The sequence below is a fragment of the Octopus bimaculoides genome, chromosome 30, assembly GCF_046866305.1.
Source record: "Octopus bimaculoides isolate indiv1 chromosome 30, ASM4686630v1, whole genome shotgun sequence".
Taxonomy (NCBI): domain Eukaryota; kingdom Metazoa; phylum Mollusca; class Cephalopoda; order Octopoda; family Octopodidae; genus Octopus; species Octopus bimaculoides.
The window spans coordinates 14649240-14670578 of NC_142957.1; the positions used below are offsets into that span (position 1 = coordinate 14649240).

Sequence of the window (21339 nt, forward strand, 5' to 3'; positions counted from 1 at the left end):
GGTAGTGATGATGGACCGATGAGTGTGGCGGGTGGACTATGGCCTTGGTTGGAACCTGGCCATAGTAAAAAATGATAGAGAAATTTGGTCTAAACAAAATTTTGGTTGGATGAAATTCCCTATAACTTTCTTTTCTTACTGCATCTGATGGCCACACTCTCCATCTAGCTGACCAATGGCTCTCATAAACAGCCAAAGCGTGGGTACCACCTTTTACTAGCCTTAAAAGGGACAGGCTGCATTATGGAACTGGTAAACTTGGTGGCAGATATTTCAAGATGACCTGAGGACTGTCGGCATTAATGGAATGGGTGTGCAAAAATAGCAACTGACCGACTTCACTGGGCAGTGCAGGAGGAGCTGAAGCTAAAAATATAAAGCTATGGACACAACGTATCTTTAATAAATTCTGCAGAGATATAATTTAATTATACAATATAATTTTTATTTAATTTGATATAATTAAATTAAACAAAGGTGCAGGAGTGGCTGTGTGGTAAGTAGCTTGCTTACCAACCACATGGTTCTGGGTTCAGTCCCACTGAGTGGCACCTTAGGCAAGTGTCTTCTACTATAGCCTCGGGCCAGCCAAAGCCTCGTGAGTGGATTTGGTAGACGGAAACTGAAAGAAGCCCGTCATATATATATATGTGTGCGTGTATGTATATGTTTGCGTGTCTGTGTTTGTCCCCCCCAACTTTGCTTGACAACCGATGCTGATGTATTTATGTCCCTGTCACCTAGCGGTGACTGTATAATCCTGTTGTTTAGTTCTAAGTAGACCTACAAGCAAAAGTGTTCCTGTCTTGTAATTTAGATGTTGTGTATCTAGGACTACACTATTTTATGTGTCCTTAAGATCTTTCTTGCTTCCTTTCTTTCTCCTCCTTTACGTCATATCAGCTTGTACCGTGTTCAGTGACTGACATGTCACATGACCCATTCATTTGTGGGTTTCTGTTAGGATGTTGTCTACACACAGACACACAGACACACACACAGTACAGGATTCCATCCTTGTCTAATCCTATCTCTTTCTTGTCTCACCCCTCTCTTTCTCTTGTGCAGACAAATACATCTTTATGTGTGCAAGTGTGTGTGTGTGTATATATATATATATATGTATATATGTGTGTTTGCATATGTGTGTGTGTCTGTATTATACATTCATATTTTGTGTGCGTGTGTGTGTGTGTGTGTGTGTGTGTGTTGGTAATCCCATAAATAATACGGTTTGTTTATACTACTTTAAAAAAAAAAAAAATTGAGATAAACAAAGTTCTTTTTGGCTGAACTCTGACGAGGTGTTTTAACAAGATCATATGCTGTTTCAGTGGACAATTATGTAATCTTGGCAGTTAAATTACCGAAACACGTATGTTTTATATAGCATAAAATACCATATATGTTTTCTGTATTTTATCAATATTATATATATATATACACATATATACAATACATATATTTGTGTGTATGTATATATTTGTATATGTTGATAATATTTATATTCACATGCACTCACAATTCTGTGTTTATTCATATGACTAACAACTACTTTTTGTTTTCCTTCTTTCTCTTTCATGCCTGTGCCTCCCCCACCCCTGCTCCCTGCCCTGTCTGCTGCTCTCTCTCTCTCTCTCTCTCTCTCTCTCTCTTTCTCTTGTCACTCGTCTTTTCTTCTGTCTCCCGTGTGCGTTGACTCTGCGAAAAAAAAAAAAAAACACCAGGAACCGTCTCCGTTGTTGCCGGAGGCTGTCGACACCGAAGAGCTGGAGGACGAGGAGAAGCTGGAGTACCCCGTTGTCACAACTCCCAACAAGAGCCTCAACGTGTCCTACGAAGAGACGCCCCTCCTGCCAGAGAAGCCCAACCGCAAAGAAGGAGGTGGTGGCACTGCCGATCGCTCAAGAAAGGTCAATGGGAGTCCAGTTGAGTACTCTTCCTAATCCTCTTCTTCATCTTCTTCTTCTTCTTCTTCTTCTTCTTCATATCACTATTTAGAAACATCATTATTATTATTATTATTATTATTATTATTATTATTATTAGATAGAGAGGTGAGTTCTTAACTTTTGTATACGATTGCCAAATTCCGTCACTAAGGTAAACATAGCTGACGTAATCCATCACTACGGCCAACTCAATGGCAGAAAGCGCAACTCGAAAATAACTTTTTTATTGGTCCTTTGAACAACAACAATATTTCGACATCTCGTGTGTCTTCAACAGGTTCAAAATAAAATAAATGTCAGTCTAATTCATTTTTAGTTTATAGGAAAGAGGTTATACACCATTAGGTGTACACCCGCTTTCCTATATTAAATTCAAAAAGAAGCAACGTAACACTGATTCTGAACTATCAACACAACAATATTCATTTATGGAGGAAATAGGCATCTTTAATCTTGGTTGCTGAGACGTTGGAATGTTGGAATGCTGGAGAGACAGCTTGACATGACCATGCTCATGGCTGGCCGGCCGAGAAAGAGAATGAATAAGGGCGCCAAACTTGGATATTGATGACTACGCATGCGCATGAGACAAGGCGTTACTACAAGTTTATAGAGAGGACTGGAAACTCAGCAGAAATGTAATTACTTTCGAGTTGCGCTTTTTCTCATTGAGTTGGCCGTAGTGATGGATTACATCAGCTATGTTTACCTTAGTGACGGAATTTGGCAATCGTATACAAAAGTTAAGAACTCATCTTTCTATATATTACATTTCTGCTGAGTTTACAGTCCTCTCTATAAACTAAATATTATTATTATTATTATTATTATTGGTTTCAAACATTTAAAAAATTTTATTTTATTTATTTTTGGGGGGGGGGGGGCCGGGGCCAGCAACTTTAAGGGGAGGTGTAAGTCGGTTGTTATTGACCGATGCTTTATTTCATCAACCCCGCAAGCATGACAGGCAAAGTCAACTTCGGCAGTGTTTGAACCCACAATGTAAAGGGCCGGAAAAAAAACCGCCGCCAAGCAGGCTTGTCCACTATTCTAACAATCTTGCCAGTTTGCCATTTCAACAGCAGCAACAGTTCTTTGTATTATAGGTATAAGTCCTGAAATTCTGGAGAGGGGAGCTGTCGATTACCTCACCCCCAGTGCTCAACTGGTACTTATTTCATTGGACCCCCCCCCCCCCCCCCCCCCCCCGAAAGGATGAAAGGCTAGGCATTTTGTCCAGTGTGCTAATGGTTCTCCCGTTCTGAATTCAAATTCCACTGAAGTCGACTTTGCCTTTCATCCTTTAAGGGTTGATAAATTAAGTACCAGTAAAACATTGGGGGGTGGGGGCAATGTAATCCACTAGTCCTCTCCCACAAAATTTCAAGGCCTTGTGCCTTTAGTAGAAAGGATTATTATTATCATTATTTATTATTATCATTGTTATTATTATTATCATTATTTATTATTATCATTGTTATTATTATTATCATTATTGCGGAGGAATTTCAACCATGTTTCGTGGTCTGCTACCACAACAGCTCCTTTATAGGATCCAGTTAGCTCAAGACATCATCAGGAGGAACCACGTCCGGTTTCGGCCCCTACTCCTCTACCGTTTTGACGTGGCGGGCCCCCCCCCCTTTCGGAGGTGTCTTCAGCTCTGGTGTTGGGTGCATGTCTTCTTTCTTCTATTCCCTGGCCTCTTCGATGCAGCATCAACGAGTGTCAGCGTCCGACTGATCGTCTTGTCAAGTTCCCCTTTTTATATCTGCTGCTAGGTTCCAGCAGGCAGCCCCAGCAAGTTGTCACATGGCACTGTCTAAATTTCCCGCTACTAGGGTCCAGTAGGCAGCACCAGCAAGTTGTCATGTGACACTGTCTAATTTTCCCGCTGCTAGGGTCCAGTAGGCAGCACCAGCAAGTTGTCACATGACACTGTCTAAACTTCCCGCTGCTAGGGTCCAGTAGGCAGCACCAGCAAGTTGTCACGTGACACTGTCTAATTTTCCCGCTGCTAGGGTCCAGTAGGCAGCACCAGCAAGTTGTCACGTGACACTGTCTAATTTTCCCGCTGCTAGGGTCCAGTAGGCAGCACCAGCAAGTTGTCACGTGACACTGTCTAAACTTCCGGCTGCTAGGCTCCAGCAAGTAGCCCCAGCAAGTTGTCACATGACACTGTCTAAACTTTAACTGACAATGGAGGGTGAGAAGCCACTTCAGTGTCAGCCTGTCTCACCTAGACTTGTTATGGCTTTCAAGCCATATTCGGTCTTCCCGCTTCAGTCATATATAGAAGATAGCTTTTTCAACCGCCTCCTGTATCCTCCTTATCATCATTATTATTATTATTATTATTATTATTATTATTAAGGCAGAGAGTTGGTAGAATTGTTAGGACGCTGGGACAAATGCTTAGTGGCATTTTTTTTCCAGTTCTGTGTATTCTGAGTTTCAAATGTTGTTGAAGTTGACTGTGCCTTCCATCTTTGGGAATTGATAAAATCAGTACCAGTTAAGCAGTGGGGGTTGATGATAATAAAGTTCACTTCCTCCTCCCCTCAAAAGGACCGGCCCGGTGTCAAAATTAGAAAGCAAACATTATTATTATTATTATTATTATTATCATTATTATTACTAGGGAGTCGAGCTGGCAGGAATGTTGGCCCGCCGGGCAAAATGCTTAAGTGGTACTTTGTCTGTCTTTACGTTCTGAGTTCAAATTCTGCTGAGGTCGACTTTGCCTTTCATTTTTTTTTTTCGGGGGGTCGATAGATTAAGTACCAGTTACATACTGGGGTCAATCTAATAGACTGGCTCCCCCCCCTCCCAAAATTTTTTCAGGCCTTGTGCCTAGAGTAGAAAGGAATATTATTATTATTTCTAAGGGGCTGAGCTGGTAGAATCGTTAGCATGCTGGACGAAATGCTGAGTGGGTTGATGTAATCAACTAGCCCCCCCCCCCCTCCTCCCCTCCCTCACAATTTCAGGCCTTGTGTCTATTGTAGAAAAGAATATTATTATTATTATTATTATGATTAAGGTGGCGACATGACAGAATCTTCAGTGCACCCCACAAAATGCTTAGCAGCATCTCAATCTGTCTTCATGCTCTGAGTTCAAATCCCGCTGAGGTCGACTGTGCCCTTCATCCTTTCGGGGGGGTCAATAAATTAAGAACCAGTTATGCACTGGGGAGGGTCAATGTAATCGACTCATCCCCTCCCTTCCCCTCAAAATTATTGCCCTTGTGGCAAAATTTGATACTATCATTATTTTTATCTTTATTATCATTATTATTATTATTATTATTATTATATTTGTTGTTGTGTCCTGTTCCATTCTGAGTTCAAATCCTGCCACAATCTACACTTCCCGTCCATCTTTCAAGGGTTCGGTGATGTCTTTCAAACAAAAGTGCCACCCACCCAAGTACTATGTAAGGTGGGGGTGGGTGGGTGGGTGGGAGGTCGATACATTATTTTACTGTTAGCCCCTCCCCTCCTCCTCCCCTTCCTTCTCATCCACACTTTGTCATCTCCCATCTATGTTACACCTGATAATCCATCTTAATCCAGTTTAACACCACCACCACCATCCTTAACATCCCTAAGCAGAGTGTCATGCTGTTGTAACAAGCCTAAGGGCTGAGGGACAACTAATTCCCCCAAACCCCTCGACCACTAGTCTTTGAACGCCCTGGAAAAATTTTAAGGGTCACAGAGCACTGGCCTTCCATCCCTGAGTAAGAGGCAAAAGAAAAAAAGAATGTTAGGGTGGAATTATGAAACTGAGTAAAGCAACAAAGAAATAGGAGTTATATAATAATTTGGTCCCTTTTTGAAAGACAGCTGTAGGGAGCTGGCACACCAGCTCCTTTCTTGATTCATACGGGGACCTTCTTTTAAAGACAGCTGTAGGGAGTTGAGAATGTTACATTGACTCCATTAAGAGGTTATCTCTCAGCTCCCGTCTTGGTTTGTACGTGGGCCCTATTTTCAAGGCAGCAATAGGGACCTGGCCGACATCTTGTTACTATATTAAACAACAGGTCAGTTTCATTGGTCACAATGTTGTTTTCCCTCTGGGTCATACCAGAGTATGGGGCATTGTATATCTAGGACTATTTTAACCAGTGTGTCCCGGCTATTTTCTAAGACAGCTGGCTGTAATTTGCGAGAGAGTTGGCTGTTACTTCTAGTAGGGCAAGAGAGTATATCGATGCTGTTGATGTTAATGATGATGATGAGAATGATGGTTGAAAAAATGGGGTATGGATGGATACAAATGTGTGTGTGTGTTGGGTGGGGTGGAGGGGTTGTACAAGCCTGGTTGTGGTTTTGGGTTCAGTCCCACTTCAACGTACCTTGGGCAAGGGTCGTCTGCTCTAGCCTTGCGTTGACTAATGCCTCGAGCGTTAAATTCGATGGACAGAAACTGTATGGAAGCCTGCCATATACATATTGTGTATGTTTATGTAAATAGATAGATAGATAGATAGATGTAGATAGATAGAGACAAATAGATAGATAGATAGAGACAGACAAATAGATAGATAGAGAGATAGATAGATAGATAGATAGATAGAGAGGTAGATAGATAGATAGAGATAGATAGATAGATAGACAGATAGATAGATGTAGATAGATAGAGACAGACAAATAGATAGATAGATAGATAGATAGAGAGGTAGATAGATAGACAGATAGAGAGGTAGATAAATAGGCAGATTGATAGATGTGTGTGTGTGTGGTTGTGTGGTTAGGAAGCTTAGTTCTGAATCACATGGTTCTGGGTTCAGATGCCACTACATGACACCTGAAGCCTTGTGAGTGAATTTGGTTGGTGGGAGTTCAGTCATGTGTATATGTAAGCATGAAAGTCTTTGCACCTCCGTTTGTGTGTGTATGTTTATAGGTGCAGGCGTGGCTGTGTGGTAAGAAGCTTGCTTCCCAACCACATGGTTCCAGGTTCAGTCCCACTGCATGGCACCTTGCGCGAGTGTCTTTTACTATAGCCTCGGGCTGACCAAAGCCTTGGTAGATAGAAACTGAAAGAAGCCCATCGTGTATATAAAAAAGAAAAGAAAGAAGAATCCATAGGTGTGGCTGTGTGGTAAGAAGTTTGCTCCCTAACCACGTGGTTTTGAGTTCAGTCCTTCCGCATGGTACCTTGGGTTGACGAAAATCTTATGAGTAGATTTGGTAGTCGGAAAATGAAAGAAGCCGATTGATGTGTGTCTGTGTAGATAGAAAGGTGTGTTTATGTGTGTTCACCACTTGAATAGGATAAGTACCAGAATTGAGGTTGATTAGATTGATGGAAACCCTTCGTGGTGGTGCTGTAGCATGGCCACAGGACCCTGCTGATTGGAATTAGTTAAAGGATAACAGAAAGTATACCACTTTGTATGAGTGGGTGTGTTCCTGTCTCTGAATTCATCATCATCATCATCATCATCATTATCACTGTCGCTTTCATTCCATGCTTGTATGGGATGCAAGGGTCTTCCCTCAAACAACACCTCTGGTGGCAGGCCCTTTATTGGCCCCCTTATCACTACATAGAACAGCCCCTTTAAAATCTGCTTTCACCACTTTTTTTTTTTTTTTTCCCTGTCTTCCTCAGCCTCCATTCCATTTTAATTTGCTTAATACTTCTTCATCCACCTCCCTAGACCCCACATTTCGGCAGGATATGCATATACAGGGCACGAGAGATATTTGAGGACATGTTTGTTAATTTGATAAAACAACTCTTAACCTAGCAAAAACTAAACCCACTTTAAAGCAAATCTGAGCTCATGTTCTTGATAGGCTTTCTTAGAAGATCATTCCATAAATCCACCTTCAGCTTTGGTAACTGCTTCAGTGCAAGGGCAGAATTATTGCCATGCCTGCGCTAAATGGTCCTTAATCGTTTTTGGAGATCACCGGGAGAACAGCAGCCTTCAGTGAAGCTACGAGGATGTTGTTTACTCTCCCTTTTCAACAACCCTCCAAACGTAACAGTCGATGGGATTTAGATATGGCGAGTTTGGAGGCCACAAATTTGATGTTACACAATTGTAAAGATTGTCTGACCTTGGGTGGTCTTTATATGAGAAGGCGCTGAGTCTTGTTGGGCCATGTATGGCCTTCCACTGCAGACACCATCCGTCCAGAGCTTAACAACTGAACACCAGTTCCTCAATGTATCTAGCAGCATTAATTAAGACTCTGTGGAAAGACATGAGGGGGCATGACATGCCCTTTGCTACTCAGCCACTCCTAAAACCATTACAGTTACAGGAAACTTAGTATGTGTCAATCTGGGGATATCAGGAGGATCTGCATTTAACCATCTGTCATTTCTCCTGTTAGACTCTTTGGGTTGTGTGGGTTTTATGAGGTACTGAGTCTTATTGTAACATACATGGCCTTATTTGGTATGTATTTCATTCATCCAGGGCTTAACAATTCTTTTCTGGCACCGCAGCATATCCAGCAGCATTAATTCTAAGACCTTGTAGAAAGATGTGAGATAGCATCACATGACCTTCGTTATTCAGCCACTCCTAAAACCATCGCAGTTGCTGGAACCCTAATTGTGCATTACTTTGCGGACGTCGGCAGGATCTACACTTAACCATCTACCATCTCCCCTGTTTGATTTCCTGGTCTTTGCCATAGTTTTTTCTCATCAGAGAAGAACCAAAGCATGCCATGTTCACGAGGACTTTTAACCCTGTTATTTAACCACTTGGCATGGATCAAATAAATGGGTTTCCCGTGTCCTTGAAGACATGAATCATCTTACGGTACACTCCAATACTTGAAGTTCTTTGTCGATGGTTCCCATTGATTTTCCAGAATCATCACCAATAACATTTTGAACCTTTAGAATGTTTTCCATCTGTTTGGTACAGTCGAAACATTCCTGCCACAGGCCTCCAATTCCATCCAGACTTTGTGTATGAAAGATCTTGCAACTTTTGTGACAGTTGGCAATTTCTAAATCACTGCACCAACAGCAACAATAACTGGATGTCTTTCCATTTCTTGTGTTAGCATTTTATCTGCCATGGGGGGGGGGGGGGGGGTTTAATCTAGACAATATAAAAACCCTTTTAATTAGTTTGAAAAGAGTAATTTACTGATAATTAAGTGTCCTGAAATATCTCTTGTTTCCTGTACATCGTGTATCTCAGAATATATTTATATATGTGAGCATACATATCTCTCTGAATAATGTTTATAAATGTTTAGTAAATTACTAGTGTGTATGAATTAGAGTATTTTTGCTTTTATATGTGTGTATGTGTGTCTCTTAATTTATCTAAATCTCTATAAATTGTGTGTGTGTGTGTGTGTAAATGTATATATGTTTGTGACTAGATATATGTGTGTGTGTGTGTGAGTGTGTATTTCTCTGTGTGTTTGATTAGCTGAGGAACTCCAGTGATTCAAAGTAGAAGAATTTGGTGCCAATACTTTTACCAAAGACCTTTTTTAGTCGGGGTAAGATCATTGTCATGAAACTACAGGGCCTTGAGTCACCGTAGCTTTTCTGGCTAATAGTGTGTGTGTGTGTGTGTGTATACACACATATACATTTGAATACACACACATGCATATATATATATACACATATACTTATATACACACACACACATACATATATGAACATATATATTCATATACATATATATATATATATATATATATATATATATATATATATCATGTGTGTATGTATATATGTATATATATATGTGTATATGTGCATGTATATATGCATATATATATGTGTGTGTGTGTGTATATAATGTATGTATGTATTATAGACGTAATAGTAACTTATAAACTTTCAAGAAAATATGAAATCATTTTTTTCTGCAACAGTGAACCTTGAAGCACATAAGCTATAAATGGTAGCATGTAAATATTTGCTTGGAAAACCCATGGCACCCTTCAAAGATTTCTGCTCAAAACGGTTTTTCAACCCAATCTTTTACACGCTTATCATTTATAGCTTATGTGCTTCAAGATCCACCGTTCCAAAAATCATATATGAACGAATGAAACACAGAAACCTGTATGATATACATATATTACTGGTGTGCATGTGTGTATATATATATATATCTCTCTTAAGTGTGTGAGTGTGTGTGTATATACATTTATATCTATATATATACTCTGCCTAATTCTCTTGTCATTTTCCCCTTCTCTTTCTCTCTCTCTCTCTCTCTCTCTTTCTCCTGTCCCCTTCTGCCCCTCTCCCCCGCCTTGTCTTCCTCCAGTCGAAGAGCAACACCAACATCAGGCGACAACCAAGTGGCTATATTGTGTTTGCCGGAGAGATCCGCAAGCAGATCCAACAGGAGAATCCGGACTGTTCTTTCGGAGACATCAGCCGGATAGTCGGAACTAAGGTACGTTTGAGTGTTGTCGTGTCACCTGTCAGGCGGCGTGGCCTTGCAGTTGTTGATGTTGTCATCGTCGTCATCGTCGTCATCGTTGTTGTTGTTGTTGTTTTTTGTTGTTGTCATTCATTGGTTGTTGATTATGCTCTGTGCGGTGGATCGAATTGACAGAATCATTGGACTGTCGGATGAAATGTCTTGCGATATTCCTTCTGATGCCCTGTGTTGAGAGTTCAAATCCTGCCTTGGTCAGCTTCCCCCATTCATACCTTGTTGGGTCAATAAAATATAGAATCACCAGTCTGCTACATACAGACACACACACACACACACACACACACACACACACACACACACACACACACACACATATATACACACATATAGACATACATGACAGGCCAAGGATATTTACTAGGCCCAGTCAACAATAGTAACGTCTACAGTATAAGGATAGGTTGCCCCCTGTGCATGTGAAGCACTTAAGAATTAGCGAGAAAGAGTAATGTTGTGGTTAGCTGCTTTGGGGCCCTACAACTTTCCCCAGCCAGATTATAAACGTCCGCGTGCACCTATAGACCTTGGTACACTTAGCCATGCTACCAAGTGTCTGCACAACAATCTGTAACAGCTGGGGTTTTCAAACACCAGCTAACTACACCTCTTTCTTTCTCTCTCGCCATTTGTGTGTGTTCCTTTTGTCATCTCCGTTCTGAGATAAATCTGCCCCTCGTCTTCCCGTGTCTCTCTTGCTTTTCCTCCTCCGCAGGTCTCTTCCGCTTGAACCTCATGCTACTTCTTTTAGTCATTGGTCGTCTCCAACACTCACCACGTATCCGTAACAGCGTCGCTTCTCTCATGCACACCACCAATCTTACCGCTTGCATCCAGGTTTTCTCTCAGCTTTTTTTATGCTCCATCATTTTACGTACACTAACATTACACATCCGGCCGAGTGTGCTTGATTTTCATTTCTTCCCGTCCATTGCACATTATTCATTTCCATTATTTATTATTTTACCCTCATGTGACATCGTACTTCGTAAGAAACACACTATCCACCCTTCACTCAGTGACAGAATCCTTTTGTTATCTCCAGAGCTAAACAGCTCTCTCAGCTTTTCTTACCCCTATTTTTTTTTTACTCTGGCTGCTGTGTTTTCAGAACACTCCCCTCCAGGTTACAGCAGCTATCGATTGCCTGTTAAGAAACTTCTAAACATTTCAAAGGATTTGTTTCATGGATGCAGCTGTTTTCTCTGTCAAGTGATTCTGTAAACAGAAAGTAAAAAAATAGGCAAAATTTTTTCAAACCTTTATCTTGTAACGATACACTATTGTGTTGTTGTTTCAGTTTAAACTATGGACTATGGTTTCTTCATTACAAAACTGACTCCCTCTTTATAGCAAGGATTCACAGGGTTAAGATATTTAGTTAGACGTATATTTGATCCCTGTAAGACAATGCAGTAAAGTGTTCCCCTCGAAGGCCTGTTGTTGTTAAGCATTCACTTGTGATCGGAACATCCGATGCAGATGTTCTGCAGAAACAACAGTGGTGAAATGTACGCAGGAATGATCACCACCATCATCATCATCATCACTTAATGTCTGTTTTTCCATGCTGGCATGGGTCAGACAGTCTGACAGGAGTTGGCAAGCTGGAGGACTGTGCCAGGCTCTGCTGTCTACTTTGGCATGGTTTCTACAGCTGGATGCCCTTTCTAATGCCAACCACTTTACAGAGAGCACTGGGTGCTTATTATGTGGTACCAATATATACAGAAATCAATGTAAACTTGTGCTTATCATATTTTCTTTTACATTTTGTCCGTATATCATTATCATCATCCTATAACGTCCGTTTTCCTTGCTGGCATGGGATGGACAGTTTGACACTAGATTCCAGTCTGATTTGGCTTGGTTGCTCTGAAAAAAAATTTTCTACAAACAATACTGTAAAGTGGTTGGCATTTGGAAGGGCATCCAGCTGTAAAAACCTTGCCAAAACTGACCTCGCCTGTGCTGGTGCCCCGTAAAAAGCATTGAGTCCACTGTGTGAAGTGGTTGGTGTTAGGAAAGGCATCCAGCAATAAAAAGAAAACCATGCTAAAACAGAGATGGAAGCCTGGGGTAGTCTTCTACCTGGCCAGCTTGTGTCAACCATCCTACCCGTGCATGCATCGAAGCTGGGTGTTAAACGATGATGATGATGATGATGATGATAACTGATAATAGAAATAAAAGAAAAAGGTTAGGGAATAAAAGTGTAATATTTTGGAGACGCTCCTTTGCAGGACACTAAAGGAAAGTCCAGAAGAGACTAGGAAGAGAGGAAAGGAGACATAAAGAAGAAAAAAAGGCTTAACTTTGATTATAGGGGATCCTTAAACGATCAATGTATATCAAAGTGAAGCACAGACTGAATAGCACAAATCCATTATCATCACAGGAAATGCATTGACATGTTGATGATCTGTTGATTAATTACCATGTCATGTCACTGCTCACTTTTTGGGGCAGCCTGATGAGTTGGCAGTTGCATAACATATTACATAATGTTATGGATGCTATGCATACTGTATACGTGACTATACTATGCTTATGTCACAATAAGCTTCAAAAAACAATCAATTGTAGCAATACTACATAATCTATTCATCTGTTTTTATAATGTGTGTGTGAAGGCACATGGCTCAGTGGTTAGAGTGTTGGGCTCACAATCATGAAGTAGTGAGTTCAATTCCCGGACTGGGCTGTCTGTTGTGTTCTTGAGCAAAACACTTGATTTCATGTTGATCCAGTTCACTCGTCTGTAGAAATGAGTTGCAACATCACTGGTGCCAAGCCGTATCGGCCCCTTTGCTTTTCTCTTGGATAACATCGGTGGCATAGAGAGGGGAGACGTGGTATGTATGGGCGACTGGTGGTCTTTCATAAACAACCTTGCCTGGACTTGTGCCCTGGAGGGGAACTTTCTAGGTGCAATCCCATGGTCATTCATGACCGAAGTGTGCCTTTAACGAAACAAAATAATCCTTTCTAATAAAATTCAACCTCCAAAATCTGAGGTTTTTAAAGTGCTAGAAACACCACAAAAGGAAACCGAATGCGTTCACCAAAGGCTTTTATGGAGGGCAAAACAACATAGGTCAGGATAATGCGTAAAGACCAAGTGATGTATAGCTGTTTCATGTGGTTCTCAACATTCAGTGAAAGGGTAACAAATGCATGGTTATGGTGTAAAGGGGAAACTCCCAAGGTGCAATTTTTATGTCGTATGAAACTGCAGTCGCCCTGCATTTATATTAATTTACCACCATAGTATGTGTGTTTTATTTGTGTGTGTGTGTATAGGTGCAGGTATAGCTGTGTATTAAGATGTTTGCTTCCCAGCCACATGGTTTTGGGTTCAGTCCCACTGTGTGGAACCTTGGCAGGCATCTTCTACGGTAACCCTGGACTGACGAAGGCATTTGTCAGTTGATATGGTAAATGGAAACTGAAAGAAGCCCATCGTGTATGTGTGTCTATATATAATGAGTGAGAATGTATGTATGTATGTATGTATGTATGTATATTTAAGGTGTTTGTCTTCGATGTTTTTGCAGTGGCGTAATTTGAACAAGGATGAGAAAGAGAAGTTTGAAGAGAAAGCCAAGAAAATTGCTGAAGAGCAAGCTGCAAAGCAGGAAGCTGCTGAGAAGGCCTTCAATGAATCCCTGAACCCACAGAGTCCTTGGTCTGACTACAGTCGAAGCATGTCCCCGGCAGCTGGTACAGCCGGCACCATGCCAAATGGACAACCAATACCAGGTAAGATCTCTCTCTCTCTCTCTCGTTACTTGTCAGTCTGTGTGTCTTTGTTTGGTGTTCTGTGTATGTTCCAAGGCATTGACGGGACGGGACTGGTGGGGTGGGGGGTGGCACTGAATCTGTGTTGCTATTAGTTTTTATCAGGGGGGCATTTACAGGGATGGTAGCTATGTTTGCAAGGGTTACTGATAGGGTTGGTCAAAACATTCTGGATGGGGGTTATTTTAAAGTTGTACTTCTAGTGTTAATGTGTGTTATTTCTTTACTACCCACAAGGGGATACACACAGAGGGGACAAACAAGGACAGACAAACGGATTAAGTCGATTATACCGACCCCAGTGCGTAACTGGTACTTATTTAATCGACCCCGGCAAGGATGAAAGGCAAAGTCGACCTCGGCGGAATTTGAACTCAGAACGTAGCTGCAGACAAAATACCGCTAAGCATTTCACCCGGCATGCTAACGTTTCTGCCAGCGCGCCGCCTTCGTGTTAATGTGTGTGTGTGTGTATATATATATATATATATATATATATATATATATATATATACAAGGGGCCTTTCAGAAGTTTTGGGACATGCTCAACTGGTTATGGTCAAACAACTCTGTGGTATTGAGCAGAATATTTGCTGTGGCCCATCTTTTTATACCAAGACAAAACAATGTACATGATAACACTTCCAATCAGTTAAGATCAGAAGCCATGAGAGCCACTGCCTGGTACTGCATCAGGGATTTAGAAAATCTGTGGTATTGAGCAGAATATTTGCTGTGGCCCATCTTTTTATACCAAGACAAAACAACGTACATGATAACACTTCCAATCAGTTAAGGTCAGAAGCTATGAGAGCCATTGCCTGGTACTGCATCAGGGATTTAGAAAATCTGTGGTATTGAGCAGAATATTTGCTGTAGGCCATCTTTCATACCAAGACAAAACAATGTACATGATAACACTTCCAATCAGTTAAGATCAGAAGCCATGAGAGCCACTGCCTAGTACTGCATCAGGGATTTAGAAAATCTGTGGTATTGAGCAGAATATTTGCTGTAGGCCATCTTTCATACCAAGACAAAACAATGTACATGATAACACTTCCAATCAGTTAAGATCAGAAGCCATGAGAGCCACTGCCTGGTACTGCATCAGGGCATTAGCAAATCTGTGGTATTGAGCAGAATATTTGCTGTAGGCCATCTTCTATACCAAGACAAAACAATGTACATGATAACACTTCCAATCAGTTAAGATCAGAAGCCATGAGAGCCACTGCCTGGTACTGCATCAGGGATTTAGAAAATCTGTGGTATTGAGCAGAATATTTGCTGTGGCCCATCTTTTTATACCAAGACAAAACAATGTACATGATAACACTTCCAATCAATTAAGACCAGAACTGACAGAATTGTTAGCACACTGGATGAACTTTTTAGCAGTTTTTCCCCTGTCATTAGGTTCTGAGTTCAAATTCTACCATGGTTGAGTTACCCTTTCATCCCTTTGAGGTCAATAAAATAAGTACCAGTTGAATACTGTGGTTGATGTAATCAACTGGTCCCCTTCGCCAAAATGTTAGGCCTTGTGCCTATAGTAGAAAGGATTATTATTATTATTATTATTATTGTTTTGTGTCCAAGGAATTTTATTGTATTCTTTTATGATTTTTGCTTTGTCTTTATTTGTGTAAACTTTGAAAAAGAAAATTATTGATGTTGTTGTTGTTATTATTATTATTATTATTATTATTGTGAAACTTGGCATGTTCGTGATTATTAATTGTTATTTTCTTTTTTTTTTTTCCTTCTTCTTTTCCTCCCGTCCATCAACCTACCTCCATCCCTTCCATCACCACTACCCCCACCCAAATACTAATATTTCCTGACCCTTTCCTTGAAACCTCACCCTCCTGTCCACCCCTTCCGTAACCTTTTTTTTTCCTCCCATCTTATTTAAAAAAAAAAAAAAAAAAAAAAAAATTTGCAGGAAATTTCCAGAACCAGTTTGGATTCCAAGCCTTCCAAGGTCAGCTCTCTTGCTACGTCTGCTCAGATACTCACCTCTTCTCTACTCAACTCTGCTCACTCACTCACTCACTCTCTCTATTCACCTACTCACCTCTCTCTCTCTCTCTTTCTCTCTCTTGATGTTTTTTTACTCACCTGTTTCACTTATTCACACCTGCATCTGTGTCCCCACCTGCAATCACTTATCTACACACACACACACACACACACACACACAACGCATGCACACATACACTTGTAAGTGTAGGCAAGCGAGCTGGCAGAAACGTTAGCACGCCGGGCGAAATGCTTAGCGGTATTTTGTCTGCCGCTACGTTCTGAGTTCAAATTCCGCCGAGGTCGACTTTGCCTTTCGTCCTTTTGGGGTCGATTAAATAAGTACCAGTTACGCACTGGGGTCGGTATAATCGACTTAATCCGTTTGTCTGTCCTTGTTTGTCCCCTCTGTGTGTAGCCCCTTGTGGGCAGTAAAGAAATAATACACTTGTAAGTGTAGGTGTGGCAGAGTGGTTAAGAAGTTTGCCACCCAACCACGTGGCTTTAGGTTCAATCCCACTGTGTGATGGCATTACAGGCAAGTGTTTTCTAGTCCAGCTCTGGGGCATGAGTGGATTTGCTTGATGGAAGCTGAAAGAAATTCATTTTATATCTATGTACGTGTGTGTGTGTGTCATCGCCGTCATCATTGTTTAATGTCCGCTTTCCATGCTGGCATGGATTGAACGGTTTGACCCATGCGACCATGGACGAGTGGAAGTTAAATGATGATGATGCTCTGTGTGTGTGTGTGTGTGTATTTGTGCTTGCTTGTGTCTTTGTATCTTCTTGTTAACATCATCCAATTCTTGTAGACAAATGCCACCATTATACACGATTCCGTTCAATCAAAAACACACACGTATGTGTATGTACCACACAATGTATGCATGTATGTGTATTTTCCTACCTACCAACTATCTAGTTCACCCATCTTGCCTATGTGTATGTCTTCTTTCCCCTCTCTCTCTCTCATATATCTATGTATATATATATATATGTATATATAATAAACACACACACATACAGTTTGTCTTTCTATCCATTTGTCTATCTACCTATTGAATGTTCTCTCTCTCTCTCTCTCTCTATCTGTATGTGTGTATATATATATATATATATATCTGTAAGAATATGTGATACTTATTCAGTAGCCATGATAAAACTCCAAGTTTTGGATGCCAGGGTGGGAGCCCACGCCAACATCTCTTCAGTTATCTGGCCAATTGAAAATTCCTGTGAAAATATTGTATGCATCCGAAACTCGGAGTTTTATCATGGCTACTGAATAAGTGTCACATATTTTTTACAGATAAATTCCTCTATTTGCATAATATCGAGGTCTCTTTTTTTTTCTTTTGTTGTCCTTCCTGTCATATATATATATATATATATATATATATATATATATATATATATACACACACATAAATGCACGTGTATGTGTATATATACAGTCTGCCAAAAAAAAAAATGTATACACAATTCAGGAAAGAAAAACAAAAATCTGTATAAATATTTAACTTGTATAAGTAGCGCCCTACAGTTATAGATACTTCTTTCAATGTTTTATCAAACTGCGATAACACTGAATTAAAATATGTATACAATTTTTTTTCCTTTCTTGAAGTGTGTGTACATTTGTTTGGCGGACTCTGTGTATGTGCGTGTGTGTGTGTGTGTGTGTGTGTACATATATAATTATCTATCTGTTTATATAGACCTATCTTCTTTGTTTTTTTATGTACCTACCTACCTACCTACCTACCTACCTACCTATCTTAGCTAAGTATATGCCTGCTTGTCTTCCTCTCTCTCTTTTCTATCTACATGACTCTGTACTGGTCTTTGTCTCTCTTATCGCTCTCATGCATACACACACACACACACACACACACATTATGGGCTTGCCTACAGTTTCTGTCTACCCTGTGCATTCACAAGGCATTGGTCGGCCCAAGGCTATAATAGAAGACACTCGTGAATGTTAAAGGTGAGATACTAAAGGGACCCTAATCACACACACATCCAATATTTTTGGGGTCATGTGATATTAAACATCATTGTTGACGTCATGCATGTTTCCAGGATTGATTCTGTACAGTACCTGTAATATACTGAGGGTTAATATAATCAACTAACACTCACTCCCACACCCCTTCCAACCTAACCAAGATGTAACACCATCGTTTCATATTAACAACTCCGCAAACAATATTTTCTTTCATGCTAACCCCTCCTCTCCCCTCAAACCCCTATTTTTATTTTTTGGAACGGTATTTGATTTTTGTCCCTTCTTTTTACCTTTTTTTTTTGTTTTGGTTTTATTTTAAAAAAAAAGGTTTTTTCCCTTTAATTTTCCAATTTGCTAATCCTAATAATGATTGTTTCATGATGGTGGTGGTGATGATGATGATGATGATGGTGGTGGTGGTGGTGATGGTCATGATGGTGAAGATGGTGGTGGTGGTGGTGGTGGTGGTGATTGCTGTCATCACTGGTAAAGGTGATGATGATGGTGATGACAATGATGTTGTTGTCATCGCTGTTTGAGTTCTTCCTCCCCCTCCCCTCTAGATCACTTACTACTATGGTCCAGCTGTTTCCGGCCATGACCATCCTGTCTTGTCTTTCACTTTAGAAGAGGGGGGGGGTGTCTTGTTTGAGCAGAGACAACAAGATAGTATGATTTTAGGGAGATTTTGGCTGCTATTTCTAGCCATTTGAAGGAACCACTTGGAGGTTTCTTCACTGCTTCATGACTGCGATGGTGATGATGACGATGATGATAAATTGGTAAAGAAAAGATTTAGCTGATGGTGGTCATAGTTGGACTCTGTTGTAGGAGAAGAGCAAGAGGTGTAGGAATATGTGTTTTGGTTAAAGCAGTTGTAGTCCTGCTGTGTACGTACTGCCAAACCACCTTGGGGAATGTTAAGCCAATGAGTGACTGACAACATATCCAGGAGATGGTTTGTCTCTCTTTGTGCTAGTACACTATATTTCACATAACCTCAAATTGCACTTATCTGTGTTCAGTGAGCAAAATATTTACCTCCAGGATATGTGGGGGAATATTAAGCTGCGAGAGACTGATGACTTATCCCGGAGAAGATGTATCTCTCATCACTGTGTCTCTGTGCAAGGGAGAACACTATATTCCACATAACCTCAGTTTACGCTCTTGGCTGTGATAAGATAATAGGTACCACTGGATCATGTGAGAGAAAGTTAACTTTGAATAGACTGGTGTCCTATCCTGGAGCAGTGATTTAATCTCATATTTGGTGTTCATGTCAAGCATTGTAGGGGGGATGATATGAACTATTCCTATTGTGGATTGTCAGGCTTAGTATGGCTCTGCGTGTGTGTGCGTTTGTGTGATGCTCAGAGAGGTGGTCATGGCTAACACTTTGGTCTGAGGTGGTGGTGGTAGTGGTGATAGTGAAGGGGTTTTGTCGCCTCAGAAATTGAGTTTTGGTCATCCTGGTACCCTGGCACACTCGTGCGTGCTTTTAACTATTGCTTCACCTGCAGATCCACGCTTAACTAACAGATTATTATTATTATTATTATTTCTGGTAGGATTTATGTGGGTAGCGGGTTACTGCCTGTTACCTTAGGTATATCCACGACCTTCTTGAAAATCTTTCCTGTCCCTAAGAGACAAACTTTCTGTAGAAGCTCCACCGAGCATTAAATTCCAATCTCCTTCAATCATTTGTCTATATCTTTACTCACAGTTCCCAATGCACCAATTATTACAGGTACAACCTTTATAAATTTCATACTCCACTTAATATTATTATTATTATTATTATTATTATTATTATTATTATTATTATTATCATTATTGTTGTTGTTGTTAAGGCGGTGAGCTGGCAGAATCATTAACACACCAGGTAAAATGCTTATTTGCATTTTGTCCGTTTTTGTGGTCCGAGTTCAAATTCCGCCGAGGTCAACTTTGCCTTCTATCCTTTCAGGTCAATAAATAAAGTACCAGTAAAAAAAACTGGGGTCAGTGGAACTGACTAGTCCCCTACCCCAAAATTTCAGGCCTTTAGTATAAAGGATTATTATTATTATTATTATTATTATTATTATTATTATTAGGTGGTGAGCTAGCAGAATTGTTAGCACACCAGGCGAAAATGCTTCGCAGCATTTTCATCTGCCCTTACGTTCTGGGTTCAAATTCCGCCGAGGTCAACTTTGCCTTTCATCCTTACGGGATCAGTGAAATAAGTACCAGTTGCATACTGGTGGTCGATGTAATTTGACTAGCCCCCTTCCCCAAAAATTTCAAGCCTTGTGCCTATTAGTAGAAAGGATTATTATTATTATTATTATTATTATTATTATTATTATTATTATTAACACTATGAAAGTGGAGAGCTGGCAGGAACATTACTTCATAGCTCTTTACATTCCGAGTTCAAATTCTGCTAAAGTCACCTTGACCTTTCGTCCTTTTCAGAATAGATAAAACAGGAAACAGATTATCATTGGGCGGGGGGGGGGGGAGGGAGTCAGTGTAATCAACCGGCCCCTTCTCTGCAAAATTTCAAGCTTTGTCCCCTGTAGTAAAAATGGATATTATGATATCTAATGGCTTTTCCTCTGGTACACCTGAGAACCATATATCCCATGATGCTCAGCTATTTCACAAGCAATCTTACCCCCAAGAATTCTTCTGCTCCCCCCCCCCCCCATCCTCTGCTTTGACAGCTTCGTTAGCGTAATGCACATTTATAATAAAATTTTTCGTTATTTTTCCTCAACACAGCAATTAATTTTGTTATTGTCACTGTAGTTGTTGTTGTTGTTGTTGCTGTTATCAGTGTCTAATTATTATTATTATTATTATTATTATCATTAAGGCAGCAAGCTGGCTGAATCGTTAGCACGTTGGATATAAAATGCTTAGCAATATTTCGTCCATCGCTACATTCTGAGTTCAAATTCCACCGAGGTCAACTTTACCTTTCTTCCTTTTGGGAGTCGATAAATTAAGTACCAGTGAGACACTGGGGTTGATGTGATCGACTATCCCCCCACCCCTCAAATTCCAGGCTTTGTGCCTATAGTAGAAAGGTT

At 40.5% G+C, this 21339-nt stretch overlaps 1 protein-coding gene across 50 annotated transcripts in view; it reads left to right on the plus strand.

Annotated features, from left to right (window-relative positions):
- The window catches only part of LOC106870580 (protein polybromo-1), a 137725-nt gene that overhangs the window by 101067 nt on the left and 15319 nt on the right, over nucleotides 1-21339 (plus strand). For 16 of the 50 annotated variants that reach the window (XM_089346460.1, XM_089346421.1, XM_089346433.1 and 13 more), the window contains 4 exons: nucleotides 1728-1928; nucleotides 10237-10368; nucleotides 13971-14175; nucleotides 16163-16201. In XM_089346460.1, the coding sequence (XP_089202586.1) occupies nucleotides 1728-1928; nucleotides 10237-10368; nucleotides 13971-14175; nucleotides 16163-16201 (577 nt within the window). The remainder of the gene's footprint in view (nucleotides 1-1727; nucleotides 1929-10236; nucleotides 10369-13970; nucleotides 14176-16162; nucleotides 16202-21339) is intronic. The other 34 variants (XM_089346426.1, XM_089346425.1, XM_089346437.1 and 31 more) reach the window with 4 other exon arrangements.